Source organism: Euleptes europaea, chromosome 1, assembly GCF_029931775.1.
Source record: "Euleptes europaea isolate rEulEur1 chromosome 1, rEulEur1.hap1, whole genome shotgun sequence".
Classification (NCBI taxonomy): Eukaryota; Metazoa; Chordata; class Lepidosauria; order Squamata; family Sphaerodactylidae; genus Euleptes; species Euleptes europaea.
The window spans coordinates 173,180,951-173,198,759 of NC_079312.1; the positions used below are offsets into that span (position 1 = coordinate 173,180,951).

Genomic DNA, 17,809 nt, shown 5'->3' on the forward strand with positions numbered 1-17,809 from the left:
ACCCACTACCATGCAGGATCCCACAATCAAAGCACTCCCAAAAGATTGCCATCCAGCCTTTGCTTAAAGACCTCCAAAGACGGGGACTCCTCCACCCTCCGAGGCAGTGCATTCCACTGTCGAACCACCCTCACTGTCAGAAAGTTCTTCCTAATGTTTAGGTGGAATCGCTTTTCTTTTAGTTTAAATCCATTACTCCATGTCCTAGTCTCTGGAGCAACAGAGAACAAGCTAGTTCCCTTATCAACATGACATCCCTTCACATATTTAAACATGGCTATCATGTCACCCCTTAACCTTCTCTTCTCCAGACTAAACAAACCCAGCTCCTTAAGTCTCTCATCCTAGGGCATGGATTCCAGACCTTTGACCATTCTGGTCGCCCTCCTCTGGACACGCTCCAACTTGTCAACATCCTTCTTAAATTGTGGAGCCCAAAACTGGACACAGTATTCCAGGTCTGACCAAAGCAGAATACAGTGGTAGTATTACTTCCTTTGATCTAGACAGTACTCCTATTTATGCAGCCCAGAATTGCACTGGCCTTCTTAGCCGGCATATCACATTGTTGACTCATGTTCAGTTTGTGGTCCACTAAGACTCCCAGATCTCTTTCACATGTACTGTTGTCAAGCCAACTATCTCCCATCCTGTACCTGTGCCTTATGTTTTTAAATCAACAGTATTGATTTGATTTATATTCTGCTCTGTCCCATGGGCTCAGACCAGCTTATAGCAGGCTTCCCTAAAGCATTTCTGTCTCCAAATGGTCTGAACGAGCATGAATTATTTAAATATAATGGGTTGGATCCAGACTAAGGGGGCATTTCCCACCGATTTCTCCTCCCCTTTCTGCCGTAGATGTCCCTGTGTCCTTCATCCAGGTCCCCTTGATATCTCACCCCCCGGTACCCCCATTTTTGTTATGGATGCTGGACTATTGGTGTGAACCAACGTGATACTCCCTACGCCAACCTCTTCTCTCTTCTTCCCCAGGAGAGCCAGGCCTTCTTGTAGGCCGAATAAACCAAGAGGATCCCTTGCGCAGGTTCGATGGCTATGTCAATGAGAATGCCACCAACAAGAAGATCGCCTACAACGTCTTCAAGAAAGGGGACCAAGCCTACCTTTCAGGTATTATGAAGTCAGTTGCTTTGTTCTGTGGTGGATATGGACGTTTTCAGTTGTGGCAGGGGCTGTGGCTCAGTGGTAGAGCCTCTGCTTGGCCTGCAGAAGGTCCCAGGTTCAATCCCCAGCATCTCCAGCTAAAGGGGCTAGGCAAGTAGGTGATGTGAAAGACCTCCACCTGAGACCCTGGAGAGCCGCTGCTGGTCTGAGTAGACAATACTGACTTTGATGGACTAAGGGTCTGATTCAGTAGAAGGCAGCATCATGTGTTCATGTGGCATAGAAAAATAGTGTTACCCATGCTAAGCAATTAAGACCCTGGTCTAAGTTCCTACACCACTAAGTGATGTTCATATATCAGAAACTCTTCCATGGGTAGCCCCATGGATACATGATGTATGCAGGAAGGAAGTGTCTGGCCTGGTGTTTCCATGGTTGTAAACACTGCTACCAAGTGGCGAGTCTCTCATGTACGAAAGTTAAGTGTTGCATTATCTCTGTTGTGGTAACTGCCACTGGAAAGCAGTAAACATGGATGTGCCCAATAAAATGTAATTCTACATGATTTTATCCACGTAGGGGGTTTCAAGTTTCTGAAAGGGTCCTAAGATATGCATTATTTGCTTTCAAGTAGCTTCCGACTTAATGATGACCCTATGAATTAATGACCTCCAAAACATCCTATCATCGACTGCCTTGCTCAGGTCTTGCAAACTGAAGGCCGTAGTTTCCTTTATTGAGTCAACCCTTCATTGAGAGCCAGCATGGTGTAGTGGTTAAGAGTGGTGGATGCTAATCTGGAGAATCAGGTTCGATTCTCTGCTCCTCCACATGAGCAGCGGACTCTAATCTGGTAAACTGAGTTTGATTCCCCACTCCTCCACATGAAGCCAGCCGGGTGACCTTGGGCCAGTCACAGTTCTCCCGTAGTCTCTCAGCCACACCTACCTCACAAGGTGTCTGTTTTGGGGAGAGGAAGGGAAGGAGATTGTAAGCCGGTTTGATCCTCCTTAAAAAAGGTAATGGGCATGTAAAAACTAACACTTCTTCAATCCATCTCATGTTGGGTCTATCTCTTTTCCCGCTGCCTTCAGTTTTTCCTAGCATTATTATCTTTGTCCTAAGACAGGACTAGTTTTATGGCTTCTGTCCCAAAAGGGACTACTGGTTTTGTCTCGACAACCATAACTGTAGGATAGTGCAGGAATCCCTCCGTCGTTCCTATCTTCTGAACACTTGGTTTTGTCTGTACTTCATTCCCTTTGGGGCAGGGGGAGGGATGAGGTTGCTTTACCGTTGTCCTCGGTAGCTAAACTCCTCAGTTGGCAATAAAATATAGCTGTGCCGAGGTGTCGGCACAGACAAACCGATGGCACAGGTGTTTCAATTAAATACGTAGGTAAGCATGTCCTTTCTTTCCAGGGGATGTATTAGTGATGGATGACCTTGGCTACATGTACTTCAAGGACCGGAGTGGTGACACGTTCCGGTGGCGTGGGGAGAACGTTTCCACCACCGAGGTTGAGGGGATCATAAGTCACATCATCAGCAAGACGGATGTTGCGGTTTATGGGGTGGAAGTGCCAGGTAATATGAACCATGTTTTTCAGGTACGGGATCAGATCCGATGGACAACACTCGGCGATCCCTGATTGGATCTTCCGGGAATCTTTTAAACCATGTTACAGCTGCATTGGACCCAGTATGGTTTAGTGGTTAAGAGCGGTGGACTCTAATCTGGAGAACCAGGTTCGATTCCCCACTCCTTCCGTCAGCGGCAGACCCTAATCTGGAGAACCGGGTTTGATTCCCCACTCCTCTACATGAGTGGCGGACTCTAATTGGGAGGACCGGATTGGTTTCCCCACTCCTCCACATGAAGCCTGCTGGGTGACCTTGGGGCTAGTCACAGTTCTCTCTGAACTCTCTCAGCCTCACCCACCTCATTATTTATTTGTTTGTTTGTTTGTTTATTATTTCCATTTGTTACCCTGCTCTTCCCGGCCAAAGCCAGTCCCAGAGCGGCTTACAGAATATAAAAGTCATATTAATCAATAAAAGCATTAAAACATTTTAAAATAGCCCTATAAAATCATAATCATTATACTAATTTACCTAGGCGCCTCTAACAAACGAGTCACAATACAACCACCCAGCTAGGTGAGCAGATGGAAGGCACCAGATGAAATAAAAGGGGTTAACCACAGTGGAAAGGTTAGGGAGGCCAGTCTTTATATATAGGAACTGCAGCTGGCCTCAACCATAAGCCTGGTAGAATAGCTCTGTTTTACAGGCCCTGTGGAACTCTTTGAGGTCCCGCAGGGCCCTGGTCTCGCTAGTGAGGCTATTCCACCAGGCAGGGGGCAGAGCAGAGAAAGCCCCGGCCCTGGTCGAGGCCAGCCGGACACTCCTCGGGCCGGGGACCACCGAAAGATTGTTAATAGCTGAACGAAGAGTCCTCTGGGGAACATACCAGGAGAGGTGGTCCCGCAGATACAAAGGTCCCAGACCGTGTAAGGCTTTAAAGGTAATAGCCAGCACCTTGAATCTGACCCGATATTCCAACTGGAGCCAGTGCAGCTGTTTAAGCACTGGCGTGATATGAGCCCGCAACGAGGACCCAGTAAGCAGTCTTGCTGTGGCATTTTGTACCAGCTGGAGTTTTCGAGTCAGCCTCAAGGGCAGCTCTACGTAGAGCGAGTTACAGTAGTCTAGCCTGGAGGTGACCATCGCAGGCGGTGTCTGTTGTGGGGAGAGGAAGGGAAGGAGATTGTAAGCCGCTCTGAGACTCCTTAAAGGTAGAGAAAAGCGGGGTATAAAAACCGACTTCTTCCTCTTCAATTTGTAGAGGGCTGTGCAGAAAGAGGAAATGTGGGGTTTAGCCCTTTCGTCCTTTTCTAAAGTAAAACTATCCCCCCACCCCCATGCTCTTAAAGCGTTTTAAAGAAGAAAAAAAAGGGTAGCCATCTTATTTTTTCCTTTTAAAAGCCTAACTGCAGTGTAAGAGGTGTTTTTGATTACTGTAGGCACGGAAGCCTTAAACCCGTTCTCCTTGTTACAACTGAAATCAGGATTGCACCCAGTTATGATCAAAGCCTAGCAGAAATCCACAATCAATCTCTCTCTCTCTAAATTACAATTATACAACATTAAAAAACAACCTTTTTAACAAGCAAACATTGACCAATACTTATAAAACCTATAAAACATATAACTTTCTAAATAATCACTCTTTATGAACCACCACCAACAGAATCTAAAGTTTTAAGCGTGAGAAATCCACAGTCTCCATCAGGTCTCATTCCTTCCATAAGGCAAGTAAAGCCACCGGGAAGCAAGATGTTGTGCTCAGTTGCTCAAGATGTTTACAAATCGGCTTCCGGTGGTGCCGCTGGAGAGAGCACTCCATTTCCCCAGGTTGTCCTGGGAGAAATCCAAGTTTGCGTTATTTTTGGGGTACATAGATACCCCAATCCGACCCTTGCAAGTGGGTTGGAAAGCAGGAACTCCCTGCAGCCCGCAAACGCGGTTTGACCTCCTAGGTACTCTGAGGGGGCTTTTTTAAGCCCCTCGGAGTCCTAGACGCCGGTCCTGCGAGGGCACTAGGGAAGGACATCGCCAAAACGCAACTTTGGCAGCAAGCTCTACCCTCCACCGCCTTAATACCAACATAAGGACTACATAAAGAAAAGAACCTCACCTCTTGACACCCAAGTGAGTACAAAAGAACTCTTCGTCTACTTACTAGAAATTTGAACAGACGGGAGGCTGACAAGAATATTTCTGGGACCCCCACCCCTCCATAATCCGAACTGAAAAAGTTTGATCTGAGTTAGTCATCGGGATTAGCGACAGGAGCCTTATCGGATCGATCAGCCTAAACCATAACAAAGAGTCGGAAGGATACCTTTTAGACTGACAAGAATTATCACCAATGAGAGGTCCGAAGGAAGGGGAGGGTGATTTCTCTTCCTGATTTTCCGGCGAATTCCTGCCACGTTTGCAGTAAGGGAGTGCCTGGAACGGAAGACTCTCTATAACACCCTCTCTATCATTGGAACTAAAACAACAGGAAGTAGCCGCGGGACTGAATATCCGTCGCACTCGAGTTACTTTCAAATCATTCCTGAAGGAATAACCATCGAGAAGAGGCGATAGAAGGTCTGCAGCACTAGTAACTTCCTGTTTACTTCCTGATTAATCCGATCTAGAGCGACCGAAAAAACTCACTGGTATTTTAAAACTTTAAAATGCAATTTTAAAGCCAATTTTGACTCTTTTCAACCCGAAAAAATTACTAGGCTGATCTTTGAACTATCATCTTTTAACCAGTACCTTAAAGGCCCTGTCGGTGGACATGTATTTTACCAGCTTTTTTTGAATGTAAATGTCTCGACCCCGCTCTGGCTCACTACATAGCCCTGCCTATACTAAACTAAGGGACTCTTTACAAACCTCGACCATGGAAAAAAAGTTACAGGATATGCTAACTAAACAAACTGAGGCAACAAATAAACAGTTTGAACAGATGTCTGCACAGATGGCACAGTTGACTTCTATGATGACAAATCTTGGTCAAGCATCCCAAGCTATTAATCAGAAGTTGGATGTGGTCACTGGAGACTTGAAAGAAGTAAAAACTCAAATGATTGTTATGAAGACAGATATGCAAGCGATGGATGTATCAATTAAGAAAGTGATGGATGAGCACAAGGACACAAAGAAAAAATTAACAAGCCAAGAAAAACAGATTGAAACAATACAAGCGGATCAGATGGCGGCAAAAAATCAAATGGCAATGATGGAGATGAGAGTGAAAGAGACCAACCTTCGTATACGCAATTTTCCAGATATGATGGGAGATAATAAAGAATCTGCAATACCAAATTTGGCCTACTTATTTCAGATAGATGAACAAGAATTAAAACAAGCCATTAATAGAATATACAGGATACCACTACCTGCTAGAATGAGAAGATCTAAGCCAAGAGATTTGATGATAGTGTTCTATGACACCAGAGTTAAAGACAAGATTATGAAGATTCATTATGAAAATCCAGTGTCAGCAGGAGACTCCTCTCTTATACTACTGAAGGATATTCCAAGGCATCTACTTTCACAGAGGAATAACTACAAAGACTTTGTGTCTATACTGAAAGCTAATGGCATCAAATATCGTTGGATTATGCCACAAGGTTTGGCTTTCACCTATAAGGAAGTGAAAACGACAATTCTATCCCAAGCAGATGTGGGGAAATTTTTGAGAAAATATAAAATGGACCTTAAAGAATTACCTGGAGAGAAGGAGGAAGAAGAAGAGGAAGAAGAAGAGGTACAGGGTGCAGAAGGTGGTACTAAATTATAGACTTTTTATTTTGCTAAAAAATACTACATTATGGCAAAAGCAATTTCTTGGAATGTAAATGGACTGAATGAGAAAACTAAAAGGGCCAGAATCTTCAAATATCTACAGAAATATAAATACTCCCTAATCTGCCTACAAGAAACCCATATAGCTTCAAAGCATAAAAAATACTTGGAGAAACAGATGCTTGGACAAGCATTTATTGCTTCTGCTAAAACTAAAACAAAGGGAGTGGTAATCTATGCCCACCCCAGTCTCTGTCCAGAACTAGTATATAAAGACAATGAAGGAAGAATTGTAATTATCAGAACTAAAATATTGGGACAAAGGACAATAGTGGTTGGAATCTATGCACCCAATGAAGGGAAAAAATCCTTCTATGAAAAATTACATGACCTGATAACCCAGTACGCACAAGACCAAATTTTATTGATGGGCGACTTCAATGGAATTATTCTCCCATCTCTGGACAAAAAATCAAAAGCAAAAGATATCAATGATGGATGCTTGCCTAAAACTTTCTTTGCCATGGCTTCAGAATTAGAATTACAAGACATTTGGAGAACAATGAATACAACAGCTAAAGAATACACCTTTTATTCAGCAAGACACGATTCACACTCCAGAATCGATATGATATGGGCCAGTAAATCAATTTTCACGCAACTACGTAAAATTCATATTTTACCTAGAACTTTTTCTGATCACAATCCTGTTACCTTTGATTGGAACAATAAACAAGCATTTAGATGGCGAATGAACGATAAACTTTTAAAAGACAACAAGATACAAAAGGAATTACAGGTTTTAATGAAAGACTTTTTTGAAATTAACCTTAATGGGGAAACTTCTTTAAATACAGTTTGGGACGCATTCAAAGCTGTTCTGAGAGGTTTTATGATACAGAAACACTCGGCCTGGAAGAAGACTCAATTGCAATTTACAAACAACATACTTTGGAATTTACAAAATTTGGAGCAGAAATTAGTAATGGTAACACAGGAAGAGGAGAGAAGAGAAATTCAAATACAGATTTCTGCATCTAAACACCAATTAAATTTGGTAATAATGGAGGAAATGAATAAAAATCTGAAACTTGCTAAACAAAAGTATTTTGAATATGCAAATAAACCAGGAAAATTTTTAGCAACACAACTGAAGGACTCATTTCAAAAGAAGATTATAACAAAAATCCAAACTGCTAAAGGACCAGTTTATTCAACTTCAGAAATTCAGAAAGAATTTGTTTCATTTTACTCTAAGTTATATCAGAAAGAAAATACTCCAAAACAGAAAATAGACAAATTTCTAAACTCAATACAGATGAAAGCTTTGTCAATGACCCAGAGAGAATGTATTGAAGCTCCAGTAACAAGGGAAGAAATACAAGAAGCAATACTGAGACAAAAAACGGATAAAACACCTGGACCAGATGGAATTACTGCACTATTTTATAGAACTTTTAGTGACAATTTAGTTGGATTTTTTGGTTCACTTTACAATGCAATTTTGGACGAGGGAACATCCCCGGAGACTTGGTCACACGCATTTATATCACTGATACCCAAAGAAGGAAGAGATCCAGAAAAAACATCTAATTACAGACCTATATCGCTCTTAAATGTGGATTACAAAATTTTTGCTTCGGTGTTGGCATGTAGGATAAAGCAATTTATTAAGGATCTTATACATGAGGACCAAGCAGGTTTTATACCAGGAAGGCAAATAAAAGACAATGTAAGAATTTTACTAGATTCACTGGAATATTATGACCATAATATTCAACAAACTGCGGCTTTTGTATTTTTGGATGCAGAAAAAGCCTTTGATATGGTCTCTTGGAACTTTTTGAAACGGATTTTGGATAAATTGAATTTTGGAGATCGTTTTCAGAAAGGTATATCGGCTATTTATACCTCCCAACAAGCTAAAATTTTGGTTAATGAATCAATGTCAGATAACTGCCAAATCACGAAAGGGACTAGACAGGGATGTCCCTTGTCTCCACTTTTATTTTTGTTGGTGTTGGAACCGCTATGTGTGAAACTAAGAAGTATGGAGGACATCCGCGGGCTAAGAATTAAAAAACATGAATTTAAGTTGAGAGCATTCGCGGATGACCTACTGCTAATTTTGGAAAACCCAACACAGTCAATGAATATACTTCAGGAGACTTTGGATGATTTTGGAAAAGTATCAGGCTTTAAAGTGAATCAAGAAAAAACAAAGATAATATTTAAAAATTTATCGGAAATACAACAACAGGAATTTATATCATATACTGGCTGGGAGAAAGCTAACAAAGTTAAATACCTGGGAATTTGGATCACTGCAAAGAATAAAGATCTGTTAACCAACAATTACCTCAAGTTATGGGGTAAGATTAAAACTGATATGATTATATGGTCAAACAAAAAATTGTCATTAATGGGACGTATCTCAACGATCCAAATGAATGTCTTACCGAGGATGCTCTTCTTATTCCAAAATTTACCAATAATATCACAAACAAAATATTTTGAAACTTGGAGGAAAGACATTTCAAACTTCATCTGGCAAGGAAAAAAACCAAGGACTGCTTATAAATACTTGGTGGATCTAAAAACTAGAGGAGGTTTAGCACTGCCTAACTTTCAACTCTATGCTGAAGCGGTAGCTTTAGTATGGCTAAAAGACTGGATGAATTTGTCAAATGTACGTTTGCTAGACTTGGAAGGTTATAATAACTTAAGTGGATGGCATGGTTATTTGTGGTATGATAAAATTAAACTACAAGCAACATTCCGTAATCATATAATCAGGTCCTCTCTACTTCGTATTTGGATGAGATATAAACACATTTTGGAACCAGAAACACCGATGTGGATATCGCCCCAAGAAATGCTAACTTTGCGCCCACTTAGACCAGACAAATTTATTACTTATCAAGATCTAACTAATTGGGAAGGAAAGAAATGCTCACTAAAAGACTTTCAACTGCTTAAGGATGATTTACAATGGCTTCAATATTACCAAATCAAATCAGTTTTTGTACAAGATGCAAAAAAAGGTTTCTCTAAAGAAAAATCTCCTTTTCAAAGGATTCTACTAGACAATAATACAAAGCTGATTTCTAAAATGTATAATCTCCTTTTAACAATATACTGTGAGCAGGACACGATTAAACCAACTATGATCGATTGGGCTCAAAATGTGGGACATGATATTGTTTTAAATAAATGGGAAAGATTATGGTCTAAAGATTTAAAAGGAATAAAAGCACAGTTAGTGCGAGAAAACATCTATAAAATGATGTATAGATGGTATCTAACACCCAAGAAAATTGCAAAGATTTATAAAACGATGTCCCCTATTTGTTGGAAATGTAACAAAGAAATTGGTTCCTTTTATCACATATGGTGGACCTGTGACAAAGCCAAAGACTTCTGGGACATGATTTATAACGAACTGAGACTAATACTACAAAAGAATATATCCAAAACACCAGAAATGATGTTATTGAGTATGATTCCAGACGACTTAGCAACACAAAGAACCTTTTTGATATATGCCACAACAGCTGCGAGACTGCTTTATGCAGCGAAATGGAAAGGGCTAGAAACTCCAGAGAAAAAAGACTGGATTGTTAAAATGTTTGAAGTGGCAGAAATGGCAAAACTCACAGCTATTCTAAATGAAGAAAATGACGTTCGGTTTTTGGGGGAATGGGGGGCGTGGATGCATTATTGTGAATATGAGTTAAAATTGGGAAGAATGGAAGAATATTTTCTAATCTGATCCAGAGGATTATTTTTGATTTTTTTTTTCATATTGAATAAGCATAATTATATTTACTAACAGATTATGGTTTTTTATATATGGTATTGATATTTTATCAAGATTAGATTACCTATGACGGGAGGAACTTTTTATTAAGAGGCAGATAGAGGTGATGGGGAAGTCAAAAAATTTTCCATTTCTTTTTTTCTTTTTTCTTTTCTCTTTTTTATTATATGATATGGAATTATAACAACTTTAGGTTAGAATTGAAATTCGATATTGTTATAGATGTTGTTTAATGCAATGGAAAATTTCTATTATAAAACCCAATAAAATTTATATATATAAAAAAAGATGTTTACAAATCACCTGTCTTCTTGGAATCAGGGTGCAGTGAACAGAATAATAAGGGGGAAGGGAGAACCGCGTCAAAGGAGGCTCCATCCAGGAAATGTGTTCCGTTTCAGAGGTGGTACGCACAAAGATAACCCCTCAAACACAGACCTACACAACGTATTTTGTTGCAAGAAAACGAATGACATCCCAATGTCTTGTAAAAGCTGGGAGAGCTGGGGAAGAACCCCCGCCTGAGATTTCTGGAGGACCATTGATGGTCAGAGTAAATGATACCAGGCTAGTATGTCCAACAGTCTCGTTAATGTTCCCATAAGCATGTATGTGCCATCAAGTCTCAGCTGACTTATGGTGACCCCACCAAGGGGCCTACAAGGCAAGTGAGGAGCAGAGGTGGTTTGCCATTGCCTTCCTATGCAGAGTCTTCTTTGGTGGTCTCTCTTCCAAGTACCGACCCTGCTCCGCTTCCGAGATCTGACAAGATCGGGCTATACCGTGTCGCCTTCCCTCCCATGGTCCCACAGAAGAATAGAAAACCTCTTGAGGTTACAGAAAGACAATTGAGTGATTCTTCTCCCCCCACCCCAGCCCCTGGCACTTGACTCTCAAATCTTCAATAAAGTGAAAAGCGAACTGTTTTTCAAGATATTCCGTTCTGCAGCCAGGACCCCCAAGTCTTCACAGAGACAGCATTCCTGTAGAGGTGTGGAGTGCACCCAACTTTCCTTCTCGTTCATATAGGCTGGCCAAAGGGGTTCTGCCAAAGGGCTTCTCGGCAGCACAGCCTGGGTTTCTGGCACGAACAGCTGAAACGGAACAGAGTCTCCCTTTATGCTGAGTCACTTGGGAGCAGTCGATCTAATTGGGTCAGAATGAAAAATTGCAAAAGAGAGGGGAGCTGGTGTGGAGAACGTGCCCTGGGCAGATGCTCCATCACTCGCCCTTCATTCCCTCTGGGAGTTTTAGTAATTTTATCTGAACCCTGCTTGTCAACCTAACCCTGTCACTGAAAGCTGTGTGCGATTTAGAAGTGAGTCCCAGCAATTAAAGTGCGACACGTGGGATTCTTTGAGGGTGCTGTGAATCAGTTGCAGTAAAACCTAGGCTTATCAGCATGACGTAGTGGTTAAGACCGAAGGCAGGAGAATGCTGCTGCAGTTGTCTTGTTTGTGGGCTTCTTAGAGGCACCTGGTTGGCCAGTGTGTGAACGGACTGCTGGACTTGATGGACTTTGGTCTGAGCCAGCATGGCCTTTCTTACGTTCTTATGTTGTGTTCTTAGCAGTGGAGTCTCATATGGAGAACCAGGTTTGATTTCCCGCTCCTCCACATGAGCAGCGGACTCTATAATCTGGAGAACCGGGTTCGATTCCCCACTCCTCTGCATGAAGCCTGCTGGGTGACCTTGGGCTAGTCACAGTTCTCTCCGAGTTCTCTCAGTCCCACCTACTTCACAAGGTGCCTGTTGTGGGGGGAAGGGAAGGAGATTGTAAGCCACTTTGAGATTCCTTTCAATAGAGAAAAGCGGGGTATAAAAACAAACTCTTGTTACAAACTAAAAGAGAAGAGGGAGTGGAGGGGAAAGATAGACTAAAGGAGGTCAGTTTGACCATTCCGTGATGAAGAGGAGAGTTGTTAACCGGCATTTTGTATCTAGTTGGGGGTGGGGCAGGCTGAGCTTCCTGGGAGGGAGACGGTGTAACCTGCTAACTGTGAATTTGTATGTGGGAGCTAATTTGCCTGTTTTGGGGGAGAGGAGATCAGCACATTGCTTCTTTCCTGGACTCATTGCTTGCTTTTGTTTTTAAATTCAGGTGTGGAAGGTAAAGCTGGAATGGCAGCAATCGCTGACCCAGAAGCCAAACTGAACCCCAATGTGCTGTACCAGGAAATGCAGAAAGGGCTACCCCCTTACGCACGGCCCATCTTCCTCCGACTCTTGCCGCAGGTCGACACCACAGGTAAATGGCACATTTGCACCGAGGCTGTCTTGTCGCACGGTTTAGGGAAGGGTTGGATCCCGCCCAATTTTCTGCTCGGTGTCGCCCCTCCCCCCAGTTCTCTTCCTCGCTGCAACCCGTCCTGTGTAGCTTTTGTCCATGTGGGTCTCATGATTCCCGGCATAGCTCTTCCTCTCCTCTTTTGCCCTCTGGAAAAGAAGAAGAGGTGGTTTTTATACCATGTTTTTTCTCTACTGTAAGGAGTCTCAGAGCGGCTGACAATCACCTTCCCTTCCTCTCCCCACAGCAGACACCTGTGAGATAGGTGAGGCTGAGAGAGTTCCGAGAGAACTGTGACTGGCCCAAGGTCACCCAGCAGGCTTCATGTATAGGAGTGGGGAAACCAACCCGGTTCACCAGATTAGAGTCTGTCATCTCTCTCTTAACGAAAAAGCATCAAAACTCTGTAGCCTTTCCTCAGAGAGAAGGCGCTCCAGTACCTTGATCGTTTTGGTTGCACCTTTTCTGCACCTGTCCAGAATGGTACCCAGTATTCCAAATGTGGCTGCATCGTAGATCTGTAGATACCACCACCTCTTGGGGATTGGTGACCTACCAGCTTTCACGCCTAGTAGCTGCAGGTGCTTACATGTTTAAACAAGTGGCAAACTGATTGTGGGAATGGAGAGCCAGTGTGGTGTAGTGGTTAAAAGCGGTAGTTTGGAGCGGTGGACTCTGATCTGGAGAACCGGGATTGATTCCCCACTCCTCCACATGAGTAGCGGAGTCTAATTTGGTGAACTGGATTTGTTTCCCCACTCCTCCAGATGAAGCCAGCTGGGTGACCTTGGGGCAGTCACAGCTCTCTTAGAGCTCTCTCAGCCCCACCCCACAGGGTGTCTGATGTGGGGAGGGGAAGGGAAGGTGATTGTAAGCCGGTTTGATTCTGCCTTAAGTGGTAGAGAAAGTCTGCATATAAAAACCAACTCTTCTTCTTCTTCTCGTGTGCCTGGATATACATGTACCCTTGACTCTCAGCGTCCGAGCCTGTCCTTCAACGAGTAATTAACTCTGCAGAATTCTCAGCTCTTCAGTTCTGTTTGAGAGAAACAGGATGTGTTTTGAGTGGGTTTCTTCAAAAGGCCCCGATTTGCAAACAGGCTGCTGTTCCAAGTTTGTTGCCAAAGAATCCATTGTCTGTGTCCACAAAGAAACTGCCTGTTCACTTCGGCAGGGCTGGCATTCCTACTTCCACTCCCTCATGCTGGAATTAACAGGCTTTGAAAACTCTCCTATTTTCGCTTCGGAAAAGGAGAAGCTTCCACTCCCGTAGCGAAAGAGAAAAGAAAAAGAAAGAAAGAGTTGCGGCCAGAACTAAAACCACGGGAAGCGAGGCCCATGACACAGATCGCCTGATGGAGAATTAATGGGTCAGGTGGCAGCTTTAATTAACTGAAATGCAAGAAGAGAAGCTTGATCTTCCGCTGCGAAGTAGCAACGGTTTAGCTGGTGCCCGAGGCTCAGAAGAGAATCAGGCTGCTGTTTCCGAAGCCGCTGCCAAGGGCCGTTACGTCTTCTGATCGCGACCTTTGAGGCTGACCTTCATTAACCAAAGTTTAATAGGCACCGGAATTCCCGTAGATCCTTCCTCCCTCCCTTGTCGACGGCCAAGAGCAACGGGCAGCTGAACAGAATCATGGAAGAGTTGGGACCACCACGGTCATCTAGAAACTATCTGAGAAACTCAAAAACAGTCCTATGATGAATCTCATGTAGAGATGACTATTTCAGTGCTGGATGAGTTTAGACTTTTGAAGAACACCAGGGTTGCTTATCACAAGGACCTACTGGCTGGAAACCTATCCGAGTAGGGTTCCTGCAAATGGGGAAAGAACCTACTAGAGCCAGAAACTTTTAAAGGAACAAGTTTATCTATCTAGTCTGTTGTCATCTTCCTAAGGAACTGAGAGTGGTCTTAGAATCATAGAATTGGAAGGGACCACCAAGGTCATCTAGCCCAACCCCCTGCACAATGCAGGAATTTCACAACTACCTAGCCCCCAGTGACTCCTACGCCACGCCCAGAAGATGGCCAAGGTGCCCTCGCTCTCATCATCTGCTTAAGGTCACAGAATCAGCACTGCTGACAGATGGCCATCTTAACCTCTTCTTAAAAACCTCCAGGGAAGGAGAGCTTACCACCTCCCGAGGAAGCCTGTTCCACTGAGAAACCGCTCCGTTAGAAAATTCTTCCTAATAGATTGTGCTTCTTATCAAAGAGGTGAAGGGACAAAAAGAAGAAGAATTTACATTTTCTATAAATATGCACTCCTGTGACAAGCAAATCAGATTTCTCTGGATAGAAGTCTCAGAAGAAAACTAGGAGAGATAACTTGGGCTTTTTAATGACCCCTGAAAGCAGTAAGACAAAAGCTGAAAACCTGATTTGCTTTTAAAACTATTACCTGATATAATATGATTAAATAATAATTTCAGAATTGATTTGATTCGATTTATTGGATTTTTTGGCCACCCTTTCCTGGCCAAGCCAGGCTTAGAGCAGCTCCCAACCTTTTAGAAACATTTTAAAACCAGTCCATAAGTTACATAAAATATACATCAATAAAACCAGGCGCCCTTAACCAGGCAATACATCTATAATATTAATCTTCACAGTAATTGCAGGATTAACTTTTTCATGCCTGTATTTTTTTTTGTCTTGAAGAATAGTTTCTTACCTCAATAAAAGTTTCTACCAGCATTCTGTATAGTTTGCTGGTCAGTAGTTCAAAGTCCTGAACTCAAACCCCTTACTCTTTTATATTATCAGAATTAAAGGTTGTTAATCTACACAAACAGTCACCTTTAATAGGTAAATCCTTCTGCTAAACAGTTTTGCACAGGCAAAGCTCTTAAAATTGTATAGTGCAGGTCCTCTAAGAGGATGCGGGAGGGACTCTCTTGTTGTGCAGGGACATTTTGTAATGGTGTTCTGCAGCCCAATTCCCTTTGAATTCCTTTTGAATTCCATGCCTTCGCTGTGACTGTCTGCTTTGAACTATGGTGGTGGAAAGTGCCATCAGGTAACATCAAGGTTTGCAAGGCAAGTGATGAACAGAGGTGGTTTGCCATTGCCTGCCTCTGCGTAGCAACCCTGGGCTTCCTTGGTGGTCTTCCAACCAAGTTCTAACCAGGACCGACCCTGCTTAGCTTTCAAGGTCTGATGAGATTGGGCTAGCCTGGGCCAACCAACTTTGAACTGTAGGTACAACCATTTCCTCACTTCTGAAGAGTCTGGGACTTTTCAGTTAAGAAAAAGATGACTAAGGGGGGAACATAAGAAAAGCCATGCTGGATCAGACCAAGGCCCATCAAGTCCAGTAGTCTGTTCACACAGTAGCCAACCAGGGGCCTCTAGGAAGCCCACAAACAAGATGACTGCAGCACCATCCTGCCTGTGTTTCACAGCACCTAATAAATTCAGCATGCTCCTCTGATCCTGGAGAGAATTGGTATGCATCATGACTAGTATCCATTTTTACTAGTAGCCATGAATACTCCTCTCTTCCATGAACATGTCCACTTCCCTCTTAAAGCCTCCCAAGTTGACAGCCATCACCACCTCCTGGGGCAGGGAGTTCCACAATTTAACTATGCGTTGTGTAAAGAAATATTTCCTTTTATCAGTTTTGAATCTCTCACCCTCCAGCTTCAACAGATCACCCCGCCTTCTGGTTTTATGAGAGAGGGAGAAAAGCTTCTCCATGTCCACTCTCACCAAACCATGCATAATTTTATAGACCTCTATCAGGTCTCCCCTTAGCCGCCTTCTTTCCAGGCTAAACAGAACATGATAAAGAAAAATTATGCACAGGGTGGGAAAAAAGATGACTAAGGGAGGAACATGATAGAGGTTTACAAAATTATGCACAGGGTGGGTACGGCTGACAAAGGTAACTTTTTCTCCCTCTCCCAAAATACTAGAACTCAAGGGTGTTCATTGAAGCTGATGGGCAGTTGATTCAGGACAGACAAAAGGAAATACTTCTTTACGCAATGAGTGATTGAAATGTGGAAGGCCTCCTCATTGGACCTCCAGTGGAACCAGCTGGCCACTGTGTGAGACAGGGTGCTGGACTAAACGAGTCACCGGTCTGATCCAGCAGGGCTCTTCTTACGCTGTGTTCCAATCTGGGGAAATTCACCTTGCTGTAACCAGCCTATTAATTTCTTTTCTTGCCCATAGGCACTTTCAAAATCCAGAAGACCCGTTTGCAAAGGGAAAGCTACGACCCACACCAGACCTCCGATCGGCTATATTTCTTGGATGTAAAACTTGGCAAGTACCTACCGCTGGACGAGAGTACGTTCGAGAGGATTCAGGCCAGGAAGGTGCCCCTGTGATGCTTAACAAAAAGCCCGTTGCTGGAGAGTTGGCTGCTGGGAAACCTTTCCTGGGTAGAGACACAGACTTGGCTAGAAGAGACAAAACAAAGAAATTTTGCTCACGACATCTACAGCAGAGATTAAACCAGCCAAGGTGTAGGAGTGGGGTTTTTCCCTCCCCTTTTCCGAAAAGCACATTCACCCTTTCCTGGGCCAAAAGCGTGGCCCTTTTCTACAGCCCAGTCTTTAGAACGGTTTCCTTGCTCATAACCTTGGCATTGGGGGACTCCATATGAAACAGGAAGAGCTGATGGGACTGCATTGTTACCTTTAAAGCCCTCGATGTGCTGGGTGTTAACTGAGCTAGCAGATAGCCTTGTTCCATGTTTTGGCCCAGTTCCACTCCTTGGAAGCAGCGGCTTGATTACAGTCGTTCTGGGATTTCCTCACTTCTAATTTACACACTGTAGACCTTCAGGTGTCACCACTGGGAAAGCTGTCCTTTCGTTTACAGAGTGGCTGGCCGGCAACATCTCTTCATCTGGTCTTTAAAAAAAAACCCAGACTATTTTGATTTAAATATTTGAAGGCTATTGTAAAAAGCAAAAAAAAAAAAAAGTGGAAATTAGGCCCAGAAAAATGTCCTTTGCTTCTGATGGACCTGCCCAAAGAAGATCTCTGTGCTGCTCGAAAGCTTCCACACCTCTACAAATGTTTGTGTTGCGCACCTGCGGGAAAGAAGCCACCTGTATCTTTTTGCTTCATCTGCTTAAGGGCGCAAATGGCAGCTCTTGGCCCACAGTTGTGAAGCTACTAAGTTGTGCTGATCTGGGATTTCAGGAAAAATGGTTCAGTATTACTAAAGAACACAGTTTTGT

The 17,809-nt window shown here is 43.0% G+C and overlaps 1 protein-coding gene across 1 annotated transcript in view; it reads left to right on the plus strand.

Moving 5' to 3' along the window:
• Positions 1-16,949, plus strand: part of SLC27A1 (solute carrier family 27 member 1) — a 44,145-nt gene extending 27,196 nt beyond the window's left edge. The window contains exons 9-12 of the mRNA XM_056858224.1: positions 997-1,134; positions 2,551-2,715; positions 12,420-12,566; positions 16,792-16,949. Coding sequence (XP_056714202.1) covers positions 997-1,134; positions 2,551-2,715; positions 12,420-12,566; positions 16,792-16,949 — 608 coding nt within the window. The remainder of the gene's footprint in view (positions 1-996; positions 1,135-2,550; positions 2,716-12,419; positions 12,567-16,791) is intronic.
• The last annotated feature ends 860 nt before the right edge of the window (positions 16,950-17,809 follow it).